The 24,604-nt window shown below is 47.4% G+C and overlaps 1 protein-coding gene across 1 annotated transcript in view; it reads left to right on the top strand.

Moving 5' to 3' along the window:
• The window catches only part of PLEKHN1 (pleckstrin homology domain containing N1), a 68,981-nt gene that overhangs the window by 31,344 nt on the left and 13,033 nt on the right, over positions 1-24,604 (top strand). Inside the window, exons 5-8 of the mRNA XM_084821687.1 lie at positions 1,557-1,644; positions 11,334-11,458; positions 14,430-14,579; positions 15,516-15,596. Coding sequence (XP_084677813.1) covers positions 1,557-1,644; positions 11,334-11,458; positions 14,430-14,579; positions 15,516-15,596 — 444 coding nt within the window. The remainder of the gene's footprint in view (positions 1-1,556; positions 1,645-11,333; positions 11,459-14,429; positions 14,580-15,515; positions 15,597-24,604) is intronic.

Here is a 24,604-nt window from a genome sequence, read left to right as displayed (position 1 = left end):
CTCCAGGCAGGGCTGAGAAAGACCTCTGCCGCTACCAGTCTGTATAGACAAGCTGTCTCCTTCCTTCCAGAGGTTTTGGACTACAACTCCCAGAATTCCTGACCATTGCCCATGCTGGCTGGGGCTGCTGGGAGTTGAAGTTGAAAACATCTGGAGGGCACCAGGTTGGAGAAGGCTTGAATGGACAATACTGGGTTAGATGGACCAATTGTCTGACTTGGTATAAGGCAGCTTCCTACACTTTATAGCAGGCAAGTTGCCCCTCCACAGGCCCTGTGTTGGTCACTTTCATATCCCATCCTCCGAGAAGCTCATGGTGGCACACATTTTATCCTCACAACAACCCTGTGAGGAAAGTTGAGGTGATGGGCTTGGGGCCACCCCGTTCTTCCTGGCTGAGCAGGAGTTTTTGAACCTAGTTCATTACTCTGGCCACCCCACCACATGGGAAGCAAGAAAAGGTTACTAACCTTAAGAACTTAAGAAAAGCCCTGCTAGATCAGGCCAAGGGTCCATCTAGTCCAGCATTCTGTTCACACAGCGACCAACCAGCTGCCCACAGGAAAGCCACAAGCAGGACCCGCGTGCAACAGCACCCTCCTGTCCATGGTCTCCAGAAACTGGTGCACACAGGCATACTGCCTGTGATCCTGGAGGTAGCATATAGCCATCAGGACTAGTAGCCATTGATAGCTTTCTCCTCCAGGAATTTGTCTAACCTCCTTTTAAAGCTATCCAAGTTGGTGGCCATCACTACATCTTGTGGTAGCAAATTCCATAGTTTAGATACGTGCTGTGTGAAGGAGTACTTCTTTTTACTGTCCTGAATCTCCCACCAATCAGCTTCATGGGAGTACCCCACTGGGTCCTAGTATTATGAGAGTGGGAGAAAAATGTCTCCTTATCCACATTTTCCACACCAGGCATCATTTTGTACACCTCCTTAGCTGAGTGCTTTGTTTTGTTCCCTTATCCATGAAATGACCTGAGTTGCTCCTTTTGTTTCTCCTCCTTTCCGCCTAACCCTTTTTGTCAGCCCCGTGTCTGAGCCGATATTTGCTCCTCAACTTGCTAGGGGATCCCACTTCCTTATTATCTGGCTCATCCTGATCAAACTCAACATCCCATGCCCCCTGATCCAAATAAGCCGCTTATGAGTTCCTCCTGAGGGATGCGGATAATATGATGTATTATTTTCCAAGGTCATTCAAGGCAAATGCGTTGTCATCTCATGCTTGTGAATCACCCAGTGGCCAAGCCAAGTGAAGAAATGCTTTTGTATCTCAAAGGCTCTGCCCTTTTTAGGGGGCTTTCAAGGGTTAAGGTTTTACCCCGCACCACCTTTGACAGTGCTGATTCATGCCCTTTTTGACACTGCAGAGTTATGATCCTTCAAGCCATAGAAAAATGGATACACCTGGCTTTGTATACAACTGGTAGCCCTTTTGACAAACACTTCCTCTGTGGTCCCATGGGGGAATGCATTGTGGGGAGAGATATAGTTTTAAAAAGGGCACCTTGTCAGTGAAGTTGACCATCATATTCTGCTTCCACAGGGTTTGCTACCTTTGAGAGAACTCCAGCTGAATGAACTTGAAAACCCAAAGGGAGCCCAGCAGGAGGTTCATGCCTTCCAAATAACAGGTGGGGGCGATTTCTGTGTTTCTTTTCTGCTCTGGGCTGGATCGGACTATATCTCACTCCATATCTAGCCCATATGCATGGAATGGCATGCCTGCATTCCCCAGCCTCTTCTGTTCTGACTCTTCCCAGCGTCCTCTGTTCTGACTCTTCTTCTGACATCCTCAAAAGGCTGTAACACGAGAATAAGGCCTACGTATGAAAAAGCCAATGCGTCTAGGTTGATTTCACATGATTTCCCTACATAAAAGCCAGTAACCAATTGCACAGTTTAGGCCTATGCTTGTTGACAGGGCCAGCATCAAGGGTAGGTATGGTTGGGCACTTGCCAAGGGCCCACAGCCCAGCAGGGCCCCACTGACAAGAGCACCCTGGAATTTCTCCTCCTCTTCATTATTGCAAGCCTGCCTCTCACTCTGGCCTCAAGGCCCCTGCTCTTTCTTCTTTCCTTCTCTATACTACCCAGTAGCCAAAGCTTTCTGGGCAGTTCACAAAAATTAAAATCCAGAATACAGCATAATATAAAATGTATAGGATAAACTTTGTGGGAAGCAATTTGAAATGGCTAAAAGCAATTAACAGTAAAATACTAGGTTACCCGATAAAACAACTGACATTAAAAGTACTATCATATGCCATGAAATGCCTGGGAGTAGAGGAAAGTCTTAACCTGGCACTGAAAAGATGACTATGTTGGCATCAAGAGGAGCTCACTGGGAGAGCATTCACAATCAGGGGAGAGCCGCCACCGAGAAGGTCCTCTCCCTTGTTGCCAGCCTCACTCCCTTCGTTTCTTTATCTTTAACCTGGACTTGGACTGGGCAGCCCTTCAAATAGAGGACACCTTCACATAGAGGACTGTCCTCTGTAAAGTAGGACACCTGGCCATGCTCTGTAGGATGGAAGCACATAGGCAGACAGCACCGGCCAACTCACTTGCTGGGGTTTGGCCTAGTCAACAGTCTTTATCGGCTCGCTCTTTCTGACTACCTCATGCTTTTTAAAAGATCGTTTTCGGTGGCCGAGGAGCAGTTGCTGTAATTCAGGAATGACTAAGCCCTTTGAGCCTCCAAGCAGACAGGTTGTTTTCCCAGGAAGGGCTTCTGCAAAGCATCATGACTCAGAACAAAGGTAGAAAGAGAGAGAGAAGAGTGGGGAGGCACGGAATGAAGTTTGATTGACTGAGCTGATGGCATAGTTTACTGTTCTGATGGTTTCCTCTTGAAAGGGATGTTGTTGAACTGCAAACTCCCAGGATCCCTCACTATTGGCTGTGCTGTTTATGGCTGATGGGAGTTGCAGTCCAACAACATCTGGAGGGCCACATGTTCCCCAGCCCTGGTCCAGCAGCATGGTTCTCACTTTGGGTAACGTGGTCTGCCATGAGGCAAGCTGAGGAACTTAGTCCTCCACTGAGCCCTACTGCAATAAACAGGAACTGTGAAAGGGCAGAATATACCCTCCCATGACTTCTCAGATGGAAACACAGACACTCTTGTGTAGTTTTCACACCCGTATTTTCCCATCAAGGCATTGGAACAGCAATAGCAAGGGATCACACCAATACAAAAATAGGTACAATACCAAGGGTCATTCTAGGTGCATAGTTAATTAACAGCTCTGGATGTATCAGAAAACCTTGGATACAAACACTTGGAGGGGAATGTTGCCTAGCTAACGGGTGAAGTAAATAAGTTTCCTTTTTAGCTTCTGTGTCTGTGTATGTGTGTGTGCGTGCATGTGTATGTAAGTATGTATGTATAAAAAGACTAGCATGCTCAGTATATTTTGTTGTTGTAGTAGTAGTGGTTTCATTCTGTTACAAGTCTGGCCTGATTTGCTCTGCTGTCTTATACTTCTGGCTGCTCAGCCCAAGGACTATCTGTTTATGATACTCAATAAAGCTTGTCAAGCCCTTCACTTCCTGGATTCAGTCTGCTTTATTCAGCCACTTCTGCTAAAACAAAGATTACTTGGTTATCCCCACAGCTTCCACTATTATGAACTGCTGACAGCTTGTCTCTGCCTGCTTTGTATAGGGTTACCATCCTTTTAACCAGGGCTTGCTCCTGTCCATTTAACTGTGGCTTAATCACAGCACAGCATGGAGATAAAAGTGATTGCCTGATTATTGTTACAAGTCACACCGTTGTTAAAGTCACAGCTATGGGAGCTAGTCAGAAAAGTTGGCAACTCTAGTGGTAGGAACCTGAGGCAAAGTACTGAATGGTGATGGTTGCAACCTCCTATGCCTATATTTTAATGCCTTGGCCAGGTTTTTAGAGTTCACCAACACAGTGTACAAGCAAGAGCTGATCTCGCTGGCTGATTCGATCCTGGTTTGTGGGTTCTGAGCTCTTTCAAAAATGTGGTCCTGTAGTGGTTAGAGTTGCCAGCTTTCCTAAGGTTCGGGGGGTGGAGCCTGGTCTCTCAACCTGCCTAGAGGCGAATGAAACAAAATGTTTCTCTCCCCCAATCCATCTTTTTTTTAAAAAAACCTTTTCTTTTCAAATGGAATTGCCCTTAAGGGGAGGAGGTTGTGTTGTGATTTTTTAGATTGCAGAGGGGAAGAGTTCATGCCCTCTTGACGAGCCCAAGGAACTGCTTATCATAACAGCGTCTGCAAAACCTCAGACTGTACTGAGGCTCTCTGCCCCAGTTTGCAAACCAGAATGTTTCAGAAGCTGGATGAGTGGCTGCATCCAGTGACTCAGAAGTTACCTAGCTAACTCTCTACTCCCAGCTTCTCCCAAAGACCTGACAGGGACTAGCATGCAGTAGTAGATATCCTCTGTGGCTATTTTTAATTTGAGTGTGATACAAGAGTCTCCAGGTGTGAGAGAGAAATGAAACCCTTTTGTGCCTGGTGACAGAAGTGGTTATGGGGTAAGCTCAAGTTCACAGCTTCGGCATAAAGTTTATAGCTGGCATCATGGGTAGGCATAGTCAGGAACCTGCCAAGGGCCCACACCCCAGGAGGGGCCCTCTAACAAAACTCTCTGGAGTTGCTCCTCCTCTTCCCCATTGCATCCTGCTTGTTCACCTGCCTCTCGCCCTGGCCCCGACAACGGTAGTGGTGAGAAGGAGGAGCAGGAGATGCCACGGCCTGCTTGCTCCCTGGCCCGCTCCCTGTCAAGCAAGCAAGTGGCAGCAATGATGAGGAAGAGGAGAAGGAGCAAAAGCAGCTGGTGACACTGGCAGTGAGAAGGCAGACTCACTGAGGGAGGGGCCCCATGGAGGGTGTCTTGCCCGAGGACCCTCCAAAACCTGGAGCCAGCACTGAAGTTGTGTGCCATCGTAAGCTAAGTCTTCCCCAACCTAGTGTCCTCCAGATATTTGGCTGGGAATGATGGGGGTTGCAGCCCAACACATCTGGAAGGCGCCAGGTTGAGGAAGATTCGCTTACAAGTTTCAACAGAAGCCAAAGTCGTCAAGGGAGGGAGGGAGCCGTGCTGAATTGCTAAAGAAAAGAGGTGCAGGGGCTAGTGCCTCCATGGGAATGATTTTACCTGGAGGGAAACTCTTCTCTTTAATTCTATAGGGCAGGCTAACCGTGGTAGTGATGGGCCTGTGGATGGTTGGGGTCGGGTTGGCATGGAATCCCTATAAAAGTATGTATTTAAATATTTTCGATGGAATGAGAAAATAAAGTCTGCTTTTCTGACATCCCAACTCGTGTGCGAGGTTTTAAAAACAACACCAAGAAAGGCATGAAAATATAAAGCAGAAGTACTGAGTGCTACTATTTTTTAGGTTTTTCTCTTGTTCTTCCTTCACAGAACTCAGAACAGTGTCCATGATTCTCACCTTACACCAACCTTCCCAAACCTGGTGCCCCCAGATGTATTAGAATGCAACTCTCATAATTCCCAGCCAGTTGTAGTCCAACACATCTGGGGGGTGCCAGTTTGGGGATGGCTGCTACACTCACGTGTACACACGCACGCACTATTTTGTCTTCTCAACAGCCCTGTGAGGTAGGCTGAGAGAGAGAGATAGACCCAAGATCATGCAGTGAAGTTCACCGGGGTGGAGATTTGAACCTGGGTTTTGCCAGAAGAAGAGTGGTGTCTGCACATGTATGTAACAAATAAAAATAATATCATACATAGAGCCGCTGTGATGTAGTGGTTGGTGTTGAACTGGGAGTAGGACGACACAGCTTCTAGTCCCCCCTCGGCCATGAAGCTCACTGGGTGACGTTGGGCCAGGCACTGACTCTCAGCCTAGCCTACCTCACAGGGTTGTTATGAGGATAAAATAGAGAGGAGGCGGATCATGTCACTTGCCTTGGGTTCCTTGCAAGAGGAAAAAAGGCTGGATATGCATGTAATAATAATAACAGTAATAATTAATATGCTAATAGCGAATTCAGGTGCCGAGTTATGGCAGCTATGTGGCCAAAATGGGGACTACCGAGAGACAAAAGGAGGGCATCAGCATACTTGGAAGAATCCCATAGTTTGTAAAGTAGGGGGAAATATTTAGGAAGAAAACCCTATGAGGGCAACTCCCCTCCCCCCCAAAAAAAAGCCCAGTGCATGCTCAGTAGCTGCAGAATGCTGTTATTGTTTTGTGGGGGAGGGGATGGATGGAATGTAATATCATGTAAAAGGGCATGAGTGACTGGCTGGCTGGAACCCTGAACAGGAGCACGTCACACTGTACTATTTTGTAGCAGATCCTGCCACTTCAGTACATTTCTAATTCAGAGTTTATATAGCCTTCCTGAAAAGGAAGGCGTTGGGACAACAGAACCTCTCTCTGCCTCGGTTCTCCAGTTGCCACAATGTAAAATAAATTGTATTCCCCACCCCCTGCCTCCAATTCTTGGCAGCGTTGCAAAGCCAAATGAATTGGTGCTTGTGTTCAGCACGATGCATCCCAGAAGGCCAAAGTACTCACTCTGCTGATAATGATTTGTTACGATGGCTCGCCGAGTGTCGGCTTATCTTGGTGCTTCAAGCGCCACCATGGAGGCCATTTCAAAGCGTGCCTGATATTTGTTTTAATAAGGGGTGGGGTAATGAATGACTGACCATTTAGCGTAGGTCAGATCCCATTGACTGGAAGTGGGTGGTTGATATCCCTCTAGTGTTTGTCGTACTGACTGGGCAAGGGTGTGTGAGTGGCTGGGGTAAGCTGAGACAGCTGGAAAGACAGGAACCGACAGGCGGCTGGAGCGGCTTCTGCCCTTTGGCGAGAGCATGCTGAAAGAGTCGTAGAATCATAGAGCAGAAGGGGCCAGAAGGTCAAGAGGAGGGCTAGCTCAGAGGCAGAGCTTTGCATGCAGGAAGGCCCAAGCTCGCTGCAAGGAGCTAGGGGCGGCCCATGTGATGTAGTGGTTCGGATGTTGGACTGGGGCTTGGAAGATCTGGGTTCTAGTTCTCACTTGGCCATGAAGCTCACTTGGGTGACTTTGGGCCAGTCACTGACTCTCAACGTAACCCACCTCACAGGGTTGTTGTGAGGATAAGTTGGAGAGGAGGAGGGCCGTGTAAGCCCCCTTGGGTTCCTTGTAAAAGGAAAGAAAGACAGGATATGAATGTAACAATACATTTTAAAAAATAAATACAAAACAAAACTTAATCAGGACGCTCCTGACCCAGCTGAAAGGCATCATGGGTGTTTGATTCACAACTAGGGGTGCGGGGAGTGAGAAGTTCATTCAGTTTGCATTTTAGTGCAAACTTAACTGAATTCGCGCTTCCTGAACCAGAATGTGGGGCTATGGAGATGTTCACTTTCCCAGATTTTGCAACGCAGTTCGCAAATAAAAAAAAAGGTGTACAAGCATTGCCTATGATAGGGTAAAAGTGTGCACCAAACCACATTATATTAGAGGAAATTGCTTGCAAAAGTGCACATAACTTAGAAAGATGTGTACAAACGACATACATTTTGATCAATGTGCACGAAAAACACACATTTTCGTGCAACTTTAAAAAAACAAATTCGCAAATGGATGCCGAAACAGGACAGAATGAACGTAATGCAGGAAAAATGAGAAACTGAGCAGAATCGAGCTTGTCATATTAGCCCATCCCCATTCAGCACACACTTGGCCTGAAGCCTCATCCCCCTAGCAGGCCCTTTTCCTGTTCCCAAAGAACCACCCAAATCAGCAATGGTGGGAGGGCCCATCTGCAGCTCAGGGGTGCACAACCTCTTTCAGCTCAAGGGCCAAATTCCATTCTGGAGAAACTCTTTGGGGCCTCATTCCAGTGGTGGGCGAGGCCAAAGTCAAAAGGGGTAGGGCAAAGAAACCAAAAATACCAGCCTGTTTTAGCTTAAAGCTCTTACTGCCTCTACCTAAGCCTTAGAAGAGGCATTTCAACATTTTACTCCACGTATGCCAGGAAAAACTCCACAAATGCCAGGAAGTTACCCAACAATCAGTGCTCAGGGGAAAGGGGGTGGAACCAGGGGAGTGGGTGTGGCCTTCTGGGGAGCCCCAGCGAGGCAAATATGGCCCCTGTGCCTGAGGTTCTGCCCCCCTGCTGTAGCTTATTGCATATAGACAGGACCGGGTTCAGCTGCTGGCATGTCCAGTTAAAATCATCAGGGCTACAAAAGAACTGCCTGCCCGAGAACTCTCAGAGCCTCTGTTGATCAGAGTAAATGGCACTGAACTAGATGGACCACTGAACGGAATCATTATAATGTTCAAGAACTACAGCATAATCTTCCACATGTAGATCAGCCCATTTCTCAGTTACTGCATTGATAATGCTACATCCTATATATGAAAGAATCAATTTGTACTGTAAGGGCACAAACCTATGCATGTTTAGACAGAAAAAAGGCCTACAACTCCCAGCATTCCCCAGACAGCATGGCTGCCTGGGGAATACTGGGAGTTGTGGGACTTTTTCTGTCTAAACATGCATAGGATCGCACCCTTAAGTGTGTATCTTTGTGCAGTCAAAGTGGCACCATCCACACACAAGAGGGAGATATGAACAGGCTGGGGGGATTGACAAGTTTTGCAGAAGTACAAAAACCTTAGAAAGGGGTGGGGAACCCCAAAACAGCCCCACAAGAGACCATGATGTCTTCAGAATGCTGAGTGTCTGTTGAAAATGAGGGAAATGGTCAGTGGTGGGAAATGAAGCATCTTAGAAAAGGGCATGGCTGGTTTGTCTGGAGCCCTGAACAGGACCACTTTACACTTCAACATTTTGTTGCAGGTCCACTTGTAAATACTATTTGTGGTTGGGAAGGAATACCCTGCTTTCTCCCCACCCCAAATTATCCAGTCACCCTGTTGGTATATTCAGTTTTTGTGCTGTATGTGGCTTGGCTTGCTTGCTGAAGGCATCTGGAGCCACTGTATACCAGAAACAGGTAGCAGAGCAAATCGTTCCAGTTGTCTCTAGTAAGTAAGCCAAGGTATATACTACAGAGAATGTGAATAAGCTGGATAAACACAGCTGGATAAACAACTTGGGACCAGAATATCTGATAGAGTAAAAAAGATAAAAGGTAAAGGTGTCCCCAACCAGTCGTGTCCGACTCTAGGGTGCGGTGCTCATCCCCGTTTCTAAGCCGAAGAGCCAGCGCTGTCCGAAGACGCTTCCATGGTCATGTGGCCGGCATGACTGAACACCGAGGTGCACGGAACGCTGTTACCTTTCCTGCCGAGGTGGTACCTATTTATCTACTTGCAATTTCTTGCTTTCGAACTGCTAGGTTGGCAGAAGCTGGGACTGAAGACGGGAGCTCACTCCGTCACGTGGCACTCGGGTCTCGAACTGCTGACCTGCCGACTTTCCAGTCTGCAGTTCAGCGTCTTAACCACTAAGCCACTGTGGCCCTCATTTTTTACCCTTTTTACCTTCTCCCTTATCAACCTGCCCGGTCACTGAGGTCATCACAGGGCATGTTCCTGGTGGTTCCTCATGGACCTATGGCCCAAACTGGAATCCACCCAGAGACAAGCCTTCAGTGTGGTGGTCCCCTTGCTGTGGAACTCCCTGCCTCTGGAGGTCAGGCAGGTGCCAACACTGTGTTGTTTCCAGAGCCTCCTGAAAACATCTGTATTTCAGGAAGCCTTCCTTGACTGACCAGCCACGGTTTTTATTGGTATTCTGTTTTTTAAAAATAATAATTTTTAATATGGAGTTTTATTCTTTTCTCTTTCTTTGTTCACTGCTCTGGAATCTGTCTAGATATGAGGCAGTATATAAAAGCTGCGAATGAATGGATGAATGAATGAATGAATAAATAAATAAATAAATAAGCCACTTGCCCAGGAGGAACCTCCTTCCCAGCCCACACAGAATATTCTTGTTTTTGTATGGCACCATTGGCAAAAAAGAAAGAGAGATGCATCCCTGCCCTGAGGAACTTGCAGTCTAAATATGGTGATCCATTAAGGCTGGTCTGCACCCTCTGCAAAATTACATCGTTGAGTCCTTCCTAAACTGTACCGCTACAGGCAGGCAGGGAGTTGCATTTTTAATGCCCCCCTTCTTTAAAAAACAACCACCACCCTACATATAAAATATGAGCACATCATGGAGGAAGGTTGTAGTCTCCCCTGATGTGCTGGTTTTCTGTGTGCAGGGAGCATTCAATCATACTTCTTCCAGCTACAGTCTAGGATAGACTCTATCATGTAAGTTATGAGCATAGTAGCTCAGCTTTGGGATGTTGTTGTTGTTCAGTCGTTCAGTCGTGTCCGACTCTTCGTGACCCCATGGACCATAGCACGCCAGGCCTTCCTGTCCTGCGCTCTCTCCCAGAGTGTGCTCAAGTTCATATTCATTGCATCCGTGATGCTATCTAGCCATCTCATCCTCTGCCGTCCCCTTCTCCTTTTGCCTTCAGTCTTTCCCAGCATCAGGGTCTTTTCCAGGGAGTTTTCTCTTCGCATTAGGTGGCCAAAATATTGGAGCTTCAGCTTCATTATCTGTCCTTCCAATGAGCACTCAGGGTTGATTTCCTTTAGGATGGACTGATTTGACCTCCTTGCAGTCCAGGGGACTCGTAAGAGTCTTCTCCAGCACCACAGTTCGAAAGCATCAATTCTTCGGCGCTCAGCCTTCCTTATAGTCCAGCTCTCACAGCCATACTTTACTACTGGGAAAACCATAGCTTTGATTATACAAACCTTTGTCGGCAAGGTGATGTCTCTGCTTCTTACTATGCTGTCTAGGTTTGCCATAGCTTTCCTCCCAAGGAGCAAGCGTCTTTTAATTTCATGGCTACAGTCACCATCTGCAGTGATCTTGGAGCCCAAGAAAGTAAAATCTGTCACTGCTTCCATTTCTTCCCCTTCTATATGCCAGGAAGTGATGGGGCCAGATGCCATGATCTTCGTTTTTTTAATGTTGAGTTTCAAACCAGCTTTTGCACTCTCCTCTTTCACCCTCAACAAGAGGCTCTTGAGATCCTCTTCGCTTTCTGCCATTAGGGTGGTATCGTCTGCATATCGGAGGTTGTTGATAATTCTCCCAGCAATCTTAATTCCAACCTCTGAGTCATCCAACCCGGCATTTCTCATGATGTACTCTGCATATAAGTTAAATAAGCAGGGTGACAACAGCTTTGGGATACTGAGCATCAAACCTAGCCCATCCTCTGGGTCCCCCCCCCCCTTGAAAAAGAGTTCTGTAAGAGCACATGCCAGCAATCTTGTTCAGTCTTTGAAAACTGTCAACGTGTCCCCCTACCCTTTGCTTTTCTAGGTCCCTTGCTGAATCCCCTGATTGTCTACTGCCCCGACAGGTCAGAGCTGAAACGCTGGCTCTACCACTTGGAGAAGCAGATACATTTAAATGGAGGGAGTCTCGATTTCCCCTTCCTGACTCAGGTGAGTGTCTGCTTTGGAGGTATCCTTGATATCAGCAGGGTGAATCTGTGCAATAGGAATGCAGGTCGATATTACAATTCCTATTCTAATCTTGCCCCCAGCATTAATTGTAAGAACATCAGAAGAGCCCTGCTGGATGAGGCCAAGGGATCCATTTAGTCCAGCATTGTGTTCAGGCAGTGACCAACCAGCTGCCCATGGGAAACCTATAAGTAGGACATGTGCAACAGCACGCCGCTGCCCATGTTCCACAGCAACTAGTGTACCTAGGCATCCTGCCTCTGATACTGGAGGTAGCATAGAGCCATCATTTATTTATTTATTTGTTTGTTTGTTTTATTGCATTTATACCCCGCCTTTCTCCCTCTCGCAAGGAACTCAAGGCGGCTTACATTATCCTCCTCCTCACCGTTGTATCCTCACAACAACAACCCTGTGAGGTAGGTTGGGCTGAGAGTCTGTGACTGGCCCAAAGTCACCCAGTGAGCTTCCATGGCCAAGTGGGGACTAGAACCCGGATCTCCCGGCTCCCAGTCTGTCACTCTCACCACTACACTACACTGGCTCTCATCAGGATTAGTAGCCACTGAGAGCCTTCTCCAGGAATTGGTCTGACCCCCTTTTAAAGCCATCCAGATTAGTGGCCATCGCTACATCTTGTGGAAGTTAATTCCAGAGTTTAATGATGCACTGTGTGAAGGACTCCTTTTCATCTGTCCTAAATTGCATTTCACATGGCTGTAGAACAGCCATCCTTAACATGGGGCCCTCAAGAAGTTTTGGACTATAACTCCCATAAGCCTTCACCATTGGCCTTGCTGGGTAGGGCTGATGGGAGCTGTAGTCTAGAGGGTACCATGTTGTGGGAGGCTGCTACAGAATTTTGCTTTTACAAGAGCCATTTTTATTTTTTAAAGCAAAATGAGTTTGTTGAGGTGCTGAATTGAGTACCCAATAACAAAATCTGTGCTTGGTGGAATTGTAGAATAAAAACAGCCTTACCAATGCTACTCTCTAGCAAAGGCTAAAGTCAGCAAATGCTAAAATGTCTGTCTTGAGCATTGGAAGCAAGCTGACTGATTCTGCATCCATTTGATCTCACTCTCTGCTTCTCCAGGAATGCTCCTATTCTGCGTGGGGATTCAAAAAGGGGTGCGAGGGTGTTGGGTTTTTTTTAAATCTTTTTCTAAAACAAAAGGGCTTAGTCTGTGTGGGAAACAAGGAGTGAGCAGGTGTGAAACTGGATGCCGTCCCTGTATCTGCACCTGTGAGATGCGGTTTTGGCCCTGTCGTCAGGAGGCCTGGAAATTCCTGAACCGAAAGGCTGTCTCCTCTTGTGCTGCAAAACTGGCCTTTTCTCACTCTGTTGTTCCCTGCTATGAGTAATCCTGCCTGGGACAAGGAAGCGAGAGGTTTCTGGCGGTGCAGGGAGAGAGAACGGCTTGATGGGGGTTTCTCACACATCACACTTTCCAGTCAGGCCCCTGACAGCTCAGCCTTGGCCGCTGCTGCTTCCGTTGCCTTATGCAGGGAAAGGTATTCCAGCACTGATGAAAATTCAGTGTAGAGCAGGCGAAAGAGAAACTGGTGTAACCAGTTTGTGGGCTTGTCTGGAAGCCTCTACCGGCGTTGGCGATTCCACTCAGCAGCATATGACCCGTGGGCTGCGGCTGTTGTTCACCGGTGAGCTGCCAGGGCATATGGGCCTGCAGTGGTGTGGTTCGGGATGGACTTCAGGGCCAAACTCTAGTGCCTGAGGCCCAGTTGTCCACTTAATGACCACCCAGTGAGCAGCAGTCAGTGAGGGCGTCAGGGTAGCGGAAGCAAATGCCATTTTATTCCTGATGGTGCTGTGATTTACGTGAGCTGAAAATGCACAATTGCACATGCTCAGACTACGTATCTATATGTATATTATATCTATATCTATCAGGGCTGGCAAACAGTCAACATGTTTGTGGGCTGCTCTGCATTGTCTGGTGTCAGGGTTGGATCAGAGCCCAGAGAGCCCCAAAGCAGTTCTGATTCTGAGGAAGAGATAGAAACCGCGGGAGAGGAACCTGCATGCTGTTCAGAGGATCAGCCAGGGGGAGAGCCCCTCCCGGTATACATTCCTGAGAGTGATAGTGACCCTGGCAGGGAGAGGAGGTGCTCAGCCCGCTTGGCGCGACAGCAACAGCAGCACCCCGATGCCCCACAGGAAAAGGATGGACTCCCTCCTCCTAGCCCATAAGTACAGCGGTTTCCTGCCTTCCCCTCCAAACGGAGATCAACTGATTCCTAAGGTTAACCCCCGAGTAGGCAGCTGTCTTAAGTCTCACTCGTAGGATCAAGCAATTAGCATCTGTAAGCGTCATTAGGTTGAATGGGAATAAAGCCTTGGAAAAGAGCCCTATTGTCTGCGTGTTGATTTTGGCTACCTGAGGATTTCAGAAGGCAGCAGGGGCAACCTCCCGACATCTGGAAGCCTCTACCGGCAATGATTCCTCTCAGCAACCAGTGGGGTATAGTGGCTGGAGTGTTGGACTGGGACTGGGACTTGGGAGACCTGAGTTCAAGTTCCCACTCAGCCATGAAGCTCACTGGGGGACTTTAGGCCAGTCCCTGGCTCTCAGCCTCACCTACTGCTCAGGGCTGCTGTGAGGATAAAAATGGAGAGGAGGAAGTTTATGTAAGCCTCCTTGGGTTCCTTGCAGGAAAACTGGGCAGGATATTTATTCTATATACTAAATAAATAGAATAAATAACATATCAGGAATGTAGACACAGTTGTAAAGCATGGAATGGCGGTTGTGGGGCCAGGGTGGCAGGGAGAGAATTGTTAGTTGGGTGCTTCACAACTGAAGTAATGCACATGGCCATCTTAAAAGGGGGGCGGTTAAGTCCAGGGTCTAAAATGACCTAGCTGCAGCACTGCGGGCCTGTAGACATCTGTGCCTGCGCTATCACTAAGTTTGCTTTCCCTTTTTAGCATGAATGGAAGCAGAGCTCCATTGGGAGGGAGCAGCTGAGATGGTCAGTGCAGAACACCCCAGTGCAGGAGTGGAGGGGCACCCAGCGAGAGTCTCTGGGGGACATCCTTTGCGTCTCCAAAGTGAAGCTGCAACACTTGCCCTTCCAGGTAGGACCAGGAAAAAATAGTCTCCTCTTTTGGATATTATTTCTCTTATTTAACATTGGCTCTTATTTATTGGGGGGCGGGGTCCACTGGGTAAGTAGGTTTTGCTCAGAATCTCTCTGCTCCATTTGGTCAGGACATATGGAGTGATCTGCTTATCGGACATTTGTAGCCTGCGTTGTGTAGGTTGAGTTCAAGGGAGGGGGACAAGAGATTATGTGGGGCCCTGGCCCCTCGACTATTAGAAAACTTATTGCCCCCATCCCTTTGGTTTCTGAGAATCTTCAAGAATTGCCCCCCACACTCTCAAGCCTGACTTCACAACCATAAGGACCAGAAGCTTTCTTTTCTTATAAATCAAAACAAAACAAAAGATGAGGCTCGCTGATAGCTTAGCTCTGCAGCCTGTTGCGGAATACACACACAGCCTTGGGACTGCAGAGCTGAAGGGCAGCAAACTCTGGCCTCTGCCATCAGCTGGGGACTATGGGCCACTGGGGATGTTCAGGCTGTACCCTTTGCCTGCCAGGAGGAGCATCACAGCCAGGGGAAGACCAAACTGACCCAATCCATCAGCCAGAGAACGAGCAGCTGCAGGGAGCTTCATTCACGCTGGTAGAATGAATGCTTTCTAAAACATACAAACTAAGAGTGAGTGCCTGAGTCTGCTTTTTTCCTCCTCCCTCCCAATCCCTCTTCCTTTTGTGTAATGTCTTTTAGATTGTAAGTCTGAGGGCAGGGACAGCCTTATTATTGATCACTATAAACCCTCTGGGAGCCTTTTTTTTTTTTTTTGCTGAGGACGGGGCTAAAAGTGCTTTAAGTAATAACAGTTTTAAAATATGGCTTTTCGTTACTTTCTGTACTTGTGATTTCACCAAATAGAGCCAGGCAGGATGAATTTATAGTATGAAGCTCGATGTTCTTGGTCTCCAACAGGAGCAGCATGACCGGGTGTTGATCCTGTATCCTTCCACTCTGGTAATAGTGTCTGAAGAACGCAACGGCCTCTATTTTAAGGTAGGAGAACTCTTCATGCAACTGTACCCTCGTTGTTTCATGTGGCTTAAATAACAGCAGTCCTTAATACTTTTATTAACAGCTAGCGAAGGGACCCAGCTTTGCCTGGGTTGGAATAGCCCTTTGTTTGATAAGGGGAAGCCTTCAAAGTTACACAGCTGTCAGAGCTGGATACACCCCATCTGAGTGAAACCATGCCTGCTGACACCCCTAGGCACGGACCCTATAGCCCACTGAAGGAGGGGCCTGTCCACTCCATTCCCCTCAGGGGGGCTGCCCCACTGCAGGGGAGAAGGGGAGTTGTATAACTCAGCCTGCTAATCTTCCTTCGCTTCAGACTGTATTGACTGCAAAGCTTTGAGGGATGTCTGTCCCTAGTGGCTGTACATCTTAATGCTGACTTCAACCACATGGACTCATTTAAATAGATTAAAATTAATTAATGTGTTAAAAAAAACAAAATAACCCTGAAGTATGCATGCCAGGTTTCAGTTGTCTAGGTTTTACAGTCTTTTTTACAGGGACCACGGTGGCTTAGTGGTTAAGACGCTGAACTGCAGACTGGAAGGTCGGCAGGACAGCAGTTCGAGACCCGAGTGCCGTGTGACGGAGTGAGCTCCCATCTTCAGTCCCAGCTTCTGCCAACCTAGCAGTTCGAAAGCAAGAAATTGCAAGTACATAATTAGCTACCACTTTGGCGGGAAAGGTAACAGCATTCCGTGCACCTCGGTGTTCAGTCATGCTGGCCACATGACCATGGAAGCATCTTCGGACAGTGCTGGCTCTTCGGCTTAGAAATGGAGATGAGCACCACCCCCTAGAGTCGGACACGACTGGCTGGGGATACCTTTACCTTTATACATGCCAGGTTTCAGTTGTCTAGGTTTTACAGTCTTGGAACTACAGTACTGACAGACAGACAGGCACATATCTTTTTTATTATTATAAATACTTAGGTCTGAAACCCAGGTTTAAAAACTGTTCATCAATTAACTGACTAATCTATTAGTTACATTTGCACATGGGTAAAAACAGTATTTCCCAAGCAAGAAGCCTACTTTCTTTGTTTCTACATGATGCACACTTGTGTCAAGTCAAGCATCCTCTTAGAAGGTAAAGAGACATTCACCAATGTGAAGAGGCAGTCTCCTGAAAATGGATGAGACAGGAGAAGGCCTCTCTTAATATGATGATTGCCATGTGTAGGGTGTTTTGTTTTTTTTATAAGCACTTGTATTAAAACATAATATTTCTTTTAATTTGCTGCCTGATTTAATTGAGGTGCCCTTTTAGCCAATTTAAAAGGTGGTTTTCTAATCATCTAACCTAATTGATTAAACCTTGCGGCTCTAACAATAATTCGAAGCTTGTCTATGGTGTTCAAAGTGCTGCAAACATCACATCACCAGGCAGAGCCCAATTTGAATGTCTCCAGACCCTTCTCCATCATATCATCTTAATACTCTTGACTATGCAGGCATCCTGACTATGCAACATCCAGTCAACCTTCCCCCCTCCTGTCTATTTACCCCACCCCACCCCTGCCAATCTGCTCCTTGTAACCATCTTGCCTGATGAAGAGATCTGGACATTTCTTCAACAAAAGCTTGCACGTTTTTGTTTGGCCTAATAAAGGTATTACACTATGTGACTTCTGGAATTTTTCTTACGGCCCGCACAGCTGCCTTTGATCACTTTGTAACCCTCCTTAACAGCAGGGGTAGGAAACCTCTTTCAGCTGAGGGCTGAATCCAGTTTTGGATAGGTTATTGAGAGCTGTGTTCTAGTAGTGGGCAGAGCTCAAGGCAAAGGATGTGGGCTAATTTTTTTTTGTTTAAATAGCAGCACAGTGTAGCTTGAAGCTCTTACTGCCAGGAACGAAGCCTTTGGAGAGGTGTTTCAACCTTTCAGAATGGGGGAAAGCTGCACAAAAGCCAGGAAACTATCAAACAATCAGTGGTCGGAGGAAAGGGGTTGGGGTCGGGGAAAGCAGAGTGGCCTTCTGGGGAACCCCCCAAGTGCCAGATTTGACCACCAGTCCTGAGGTTCCCCGCTCCTGCTGTAAGGTAGTTTGGTGTTAGTGGCCCCATTGGCTGAGACTGAGAGGGATGAGATGAGATATGGGGCTGAGGCAGAGAGGAACAACTTGTCTTCAGAGCCTCCTTGGAAATTCTTGGGAAAGGTGAAATTTGAGTCAAGAACTTGCTGATTCTTGTGAGCTCCCTTTACGTGGGAACCACCTTTGGAAGGCTGGCCACTAGGACGGAGATATTTTCATCCTCTCGGGAGCCTGTGGCTTCTGAATATTTGTGGTTAAGCCATCTCAGAATGAGCAGGGTGGTGGCTACATTAACATTCCTGTGAAGCTGGATCCGATGATCTCATCTGAAGCTTGAAGGCCATGCCCATCTGTGGCCTGGTTCTCACAGAGGCAGTAAACCTGTTTCTGGGCTGTACCACTTCAGACTGTAGATAGGGGCTCTGATGACTACATGCTGCTCCATATAACCTCTCCCCCATAAACATTAACTCCATATAGAAAATGAGAAAGCCAGGGAGAAGGACTGTTCTATCAGCCTTAAGTGGTACAGCCACAGTCTTAAGTGGTACAGCCCAGAAACCGTTTGACCACCTCAATATGACATAGGTGTTAGCCTCTTGACAAGTGTGAAAAGTGCCCCAGCTCACAGATCCACTTCCTCACATATATTTTCTCTCCAGCATTTCTCACCAGAAGGGGAAGTTTCATTTTGTGCTCTTTCTTCCTGAGGGGTTATAGAATGATTAGGTTATAGAGCAGGGCCTTTTCCATGGTGGCCCCCACCCTTTGGAATTCCCAGGCTAGAATGATACATCAAGACCGTTAAATGATCTGGGCTGCTGCATTACCTGTTTTGAGTGTTGTAGTTTTAGATGCATTTTTTATTATTTTACGGTCTATCATTTTATTAGGGTTTTAAAAAAAGGTTTTCTGTAAATTGTTCTGATTGTACTGGAGTTTATCAACTAAATAAATTCAGGATGCATACCTTTTAAAAAGCATAGCGTGGGGGAGAGAGTAGGGGGGAATCCTTTCCTCATTGCTGATTCAAAACGTTTTCAGGGTGCATGTGTAGCATTTTATATGCAATTGCCTTTCATGCCTGATCAAAGGCTCGTATATTTTATATGCAGTGAGCGTCAGCCCTTGGATACTGCGAAGTCCTACATTGCTTCTGCCCATTGTAGCCAGAGGCGATGTTAGGATTCTTTTGAAAATAGCAAATCCTTGCAACGGCCAAGGCCAGTGTGGATTCTGTGATCGCATCGTTGGACAGTTGTTACAGAAAATGCCTATGGTGTTGTGGGGTAATACTCTAGGACCCAACTGTCACAGTCAGCTGACTGAATTGGGCAGCTTCCCAGACCCCATAATGACCTTTGGCCTCATGTCCCTTCAGTGTGGGGCCAAAGACTGTAACAACAAAGAGCTAATAGGAACATAGGAAGCTGCCTTATGCTGAGTCAGACCTTTGGTCCATCTAGCCCAATATTGCTGACACTGATAGGCACCAATGCTCCAGGTTTCAGGCCAGATTCTTTCCCATCCTTACCTGGAGATGCCGGGACTCAAACCTGGGACCTTCTGCATACAAAGCAAGGGCTCTGCCACTGACCTATTGTTGTTCAGTCGTTAAGTTGTGTCCGACTCTTCGTGACCCCATGGACCATAGCACGCCAGGCCTTCCTGTCCTGCGCTTTCTCCCGGAGTGTGCTCAAGTTCATATCCATTGCATCGGTGATGCTATCTAGCCATCTCATCCTCTGCCGTCCCCTTCTCCTTTTGCCTTCAATCCTTCCCAGCATCAGGATCTTTTCCAGGGAGTTTTCTCTTCGCATTTGGTGGCCAAAATATTTGAGCTTCAGCTTCAGTCTCTGTCCTTCCAATGAGCACTCAGGGCTGATTTCCTTTAGGATGGACTGATTTGACCTCCTTGCAGTCCAGGGGACTCGTAAGAGTCTTCTCCAGCTCCACAGTTTGAAAGCATCAATTCTTCAGCGCTCAGCCTTCCTTACAGTCCAGCTCTCACAGCCATATGTTACTAATGGGAAAACCATAGCTTTGATTATACGGACCTTTGTCGGCAAGGTGATGTCTCTGCTTCTTACTATGCTGTCTAGGTTGGCCATAGCTTTCCTCCCAAGGAGCAAGCGTCTTTTAATTTCATGGCTACAGTCACCGTCTGCGGTGATCTTGGAGCCCAAGAAAGTAAAATCTGTCACTGCTGCCATTTCTTCCCCTTCTATATGCCAGGAAGTGATGGGGCCAGATGCCATGATCTTCGTTTTTTTAATGTTGAGTTTCAAACCAGCTTTTGCACTCTCCTCTTTCACCCTCAACAAGAGGCTCTTGAGATCCTCTTCGCTTTCTGCCATTAGGGTGGTATCGTCTGCGTATCTGAGGTTGTCGATAATTCTCCCGGCAATCTTAATTCCGACCTGTGATAATGCGCATAGTACAAGTGAGAATTTGCATAAATCCTCCCCAAAAGTTAAAAAAAAAAAAAAGGTCCACAAGTCAGCTGAATCTGTGCAACTTGGAAAAAGCCGGTCCGCTGCAGAATTCACAGATCAGATTCATAGAAATCCGAACTCATTTGAATCCAGTGCGGATTTCTCTGATGTCCCTATGTAGAATGGAGAAGTAAAGTCCAGATATGTCCCTTGCCTTTGCTTTCTCATTTCACCCCTATCAGGCCATAGCTATACAAACTCTTCCGCAGATGTGATAACCAAGAGCTTTAAGGTGGAAATGTACATGACCCACCTCTGCTCTGCCATTTACCTATACAGATTTGGACCTGGAGGAGACTGAGTAATACCAGGGCATGTAATGCAGGGGTGGGCAGAAAGTTGATCTATATCTTCTCGTAGATTTCCAGGTGATTTGCTGTAGGTTAATAAGGATTTCTGACTGTCGATTATTTAATGATACCAGCAATAAAATAACACCCCTCCTTGCCTGCTCTAAATTATACTGCTGAAATGAAGAGAGCTTGGGGTAACCAAGAGTGGATCATTGTGTGAAAGGACTATGAGCTCCATTCAGTTCTGGTGCTCAAAACAAATTCTTGAGCTCAGAATTCTTTAATTTTAAGTGCACGTGTTTTGCATCAGGCTCTAGTTGGTGGATCTCAGGCTGGGCCGGCCCTACCATTAGGCAAAGTGAAGCAGCTGCCTCGGGTGGCGGATGCTGAGAGGTGGCAGCAAGGTGTTGGAGGAGAGAATTGGGTGCCACATGGCCTTCCCTATGCCTAGTTTGCTGCCATCAGGCATGGTGGAGGATGCTGTCCCATCATTGGCGTTGAAGAAAGATTTACAGTCTTCAAGAAAGGCTTTTGTACATGACATGGAAGGGGCGCCATCTTGTTCTTTGCCTCAGGCAGCAAAATGTCTTGTACCAGCCCTGATCTCAGGGTTCTAGTAAAAAACAAGTTAAAGCCCACAAAAAAAACGAGTTAGAGCCCACAAACCTGAAGTCTGTCCACCCCTAATGTAATGTGCAACCCTAAAGCATGAGCAAATGTGCTGGAAGGCCAGCAGTCATGGCCCTCTGTATGGCAGGCTTTTGTAGTGGTGCTTTATGCCATGATGCATCTTTGTGAGCGGGCAGGTGATTCATAGCCCTGTGATACCAACTGCAGGAACTTGATTTTCCCATAGGCACGTCTAGGCTTGGAATCGCCTTCTAAGTATGAAGTTCCCCATTCCTGCCCGACGACGCTGATATCCGGACCGAGTTGTGTACTGCAGATTGAAAAGAAGAAACAATACTAGCTAAATTAGGTCACTTTGGGTTTGGTGCAAGCTATTGAGTGTGCTACAATAAATGCAGTCTGACCAGAGCCACTGGAGATCAAGTAGTCAACACAATGCACCATGTAACGTCATCACAATCATCACCATCAATTTTAATTTTTACCGTGCCTTCTCCTAAAGAGCTCAAGGCAGCATGCATAGTCACCCCCTGTTTTACCCTCACAATAACCCTGTGAGGTAGGCTAGGCTGGGAGAGAGTACCTAGCCCAAGTTCATCCAATGAACTTCATGGCTGAGTGTGGATTTGACCCTGGGATTCTCCAGGAGTTCAATCCCTCTCCAATCCTGGATTCTGACACTCTAGCTGAGCCTGGCGCCCTCCAGATGTGTTGGACTACAACTCCCATAATCCCCAGGCAGCATTGATGTGGGTGGTGGGAGTTATAGTTCAATACATCTGGGTGGCACCATGTTGAGGGAGGCTGCTCTAGCTACTACATTTTGTATTCAGTATTGCCTAATATTGAGGCTAAGGTTGTCAGACCAATTGAAAATTAGGCAGATAATACTGCCAGGTGGCTGGAGAGGAAATAAACTGGTTTTCTTTGAATGGGTGAGGGGAGAGATGTAGTGCTGGCCACCAATTTGGATGGCTTTAAAAGGGGGTTAGACAAATTCACGGAGGAGAAGGCTATCAGTGGCTACTAGTCCTGATGGCTATATGCTACCTCCAGGATCACAGGCAGTATGCCTGTGTATGCCAGTTGCTGGGGAACATGGGTGGGAGGATGCTGTTGCACTCGTGTCCTCCTTGTGGGTTTCCTGCGGGCAGCTGGTTGGCCACTGGGTGAACAGAATGCTGGACCCTTGGTGTGATCCAGCAGGGCTCGTCTTATGTTCTTATGAGACAGAAGACGGTGTTTGTGTTGGACAATAATTCGTGCTTGTGTATGCGACTTGACTAGCTGTAGCTCCTTTGCTTTTCCTGCAGCTCTGTGAATACACTCACAAAGATACTAGTTCTCATGACTACATCGAATGGAATTTGCTAACTGAAGATGTGGGGAAGGCTTCTAGCTTGGAAGGCTTTTTAAAACCTCTCAGAGGAGAAGTCAGTCGATGGCTACTAGACATGAGAGCTAAATAGAACTTCCATGTCCTAAGGCAGTACACCTCTAAATGCCAGTTGTTTTGCCCAATATAAAGTGGAGGATTGCCACCCCACTCATCTAGAAGGAATCCCAACACACTCTCGTGCATACATTTTGCATGACCGAACCTGCCCTTTCCATTCCTTGGTGTGAATTATGGTTGCCACAGCAATGCGCTTGACCTAGAGTTGCATCTGAGGAGAAGGCATAGTGAGAATCCCAAAGGCTCCCTCTTCTCTGCAGGACCCTCCTGAGCTGGCATTTTGCCTGGGGCTTCTCGAGCGGTCATGCCCAGCATCCTCTGTGGTTTGCCAGTCTTGCCTCATGCCTGCCCTGGGGCTGGCACCGAGATCGGAGGGAGCCCATTTCCCCTGCATACCGTGGTGGAGAAGAATGCCTCTCACTCAGCAACTCTGCGCCGACCACAGCCTCTTCTTGCGGGGCCATTAGTAACTGCAGTGGGCGTGTGGGTGTTCCTGTCGGAGCAGGCCATGTGGAAACGATCCTTTAATGATGCTCTGGAGGTTTTAACTGAAGCAATATGCGTGCCTTGGTGAGGAATGGTTGGCTGTCCCAGAGGAGAGAAATAGCGAGGTGAGGGCCAGCAAGCTGAATTTGTTACGAGGTTAAGAGAGGTGGCACCAGACAGCTGGGCGCAGTTGTAGGAGTGCAGGAAGTGCCCTGTTGTTGAGCAGGTTCCCTTCCTCTCTTCCTGATACTTTCTGATGCTCTAGCATGGGAAGCCAGATAGATAGACTGCACAACCAACGTCTGTTGTTGTCAATTGTGTGGATGCGGACGGGAGATAAACTCTAGAGATAATCTGCAATGATAATGGATTCCGGGGGTCAGCAACCAGCATCCCTCTAGACAACATCTGGCATGAATGAGAACCTCAGCTTGGCCCATCAGCCACTAGAAAACTGTGCTTCTCCCAACTCCTCCTCCTTGACCGGTCTGACACAGACAGCTCCATGCTAGGTGGTGAAGGAGAGGGAACCTCTAACTTTCTCCCCATTCTAGAACAGACTTCAGGTCAGAAAAATAACGTAAGAACAGGAGAAGAGCCACGTTGGATCAGACCAAGGGTTCATCTAGTCCAGCAATCTGTTCCCACAGCGGCCAACCAGCTGCCTGTAAGAAACCCACAAGTAGGGCATGAGTCCAGTAGCACCCTCACAGCTGTGTTCCCCAGCAACTGGTGTATGTTCTGGCTGTAAGACTCAGGGCGGTATCTCTGTGTCAGGTTTGGTGGCAGGAAAGCTTATGTGTGTGTCATCATGTACATGCCCCAGTGCTCAGTTCTGGCATGACTGTTTTAATAACGGAGCCACCTCCAAGCATATTGTTGGGTGTCCCTCTTCCGTTTGATCATCTCTTAAGAAGTGGTTCCTCTGTATCTCTTTCTGCATTGGCCCTTTCCATCCTGCTTTCACCCTCTTGTGGGCACACAGACTTTTGTTTGGCTCTGTCTTTGTGCAGAAGAGACCTTTGTTCCTTACAAGAAGATTCTCACCTTCCCGAAAATCACTTGGAAAATCAAACTGAATCCACAGCCATCTCCTGAACAAATTGTTTGAGAGAGTAAACAGTATTAGGGAACCCTCTGAGGCTCGGATGATGATTACACAGACATCTCAGCGGACAAAGTCCTTTAGGTCATGGAATTATCTGACTTTACAGCATCAACTTCAGCCCTTTGTGCTGGATCATGCGAGCCAGGGATGGTCTTCTAGTGGGCGTGATGGAAGCATAGTACCTAGGGCCTAGTGTTTGTTGGGCCTCCGAGTCCTTGCATCTGGTTGTGCCGTCAGTTGTGACTGTTTTAAAGTAAAACACGTGGGACTTGCAAGAAAGCGTTGCAGCGCGTAGTGCTCCTGTTCAAAGTTCCAGCCAGCCATGCCCTTCCCAGGGTATTCCAATTCCACTCTGCCGCTTTATGTTTTCATCCGCCCTCCAACAGTCAGCCAGTAATCTGTGGGCACTTAGGATGCTTGGATCTCATTGGGCTGGTCTTGGGCTTCTCTTAGGGTTTCTTCTTTGTACTTCTGCAAACAC

This window comes from Heloderma suspectum, chromosome 15 (genome assembly GCF_057233095.1).
Source record: "Heloderma suspectum isolate Gila_16-S chromosome 15, 16-S_ref, whole genome shotgun sequence".
Taxonomy (NCBI): Eukaryota; Metazoa; Chordata; class Lepidosauria; order Squamata; family Helodermatidae; genus Heloderma; species Heloderma suspectum.
This window is presented reverse-complemented; position numbering and strand designations above follow the sequence as displayed.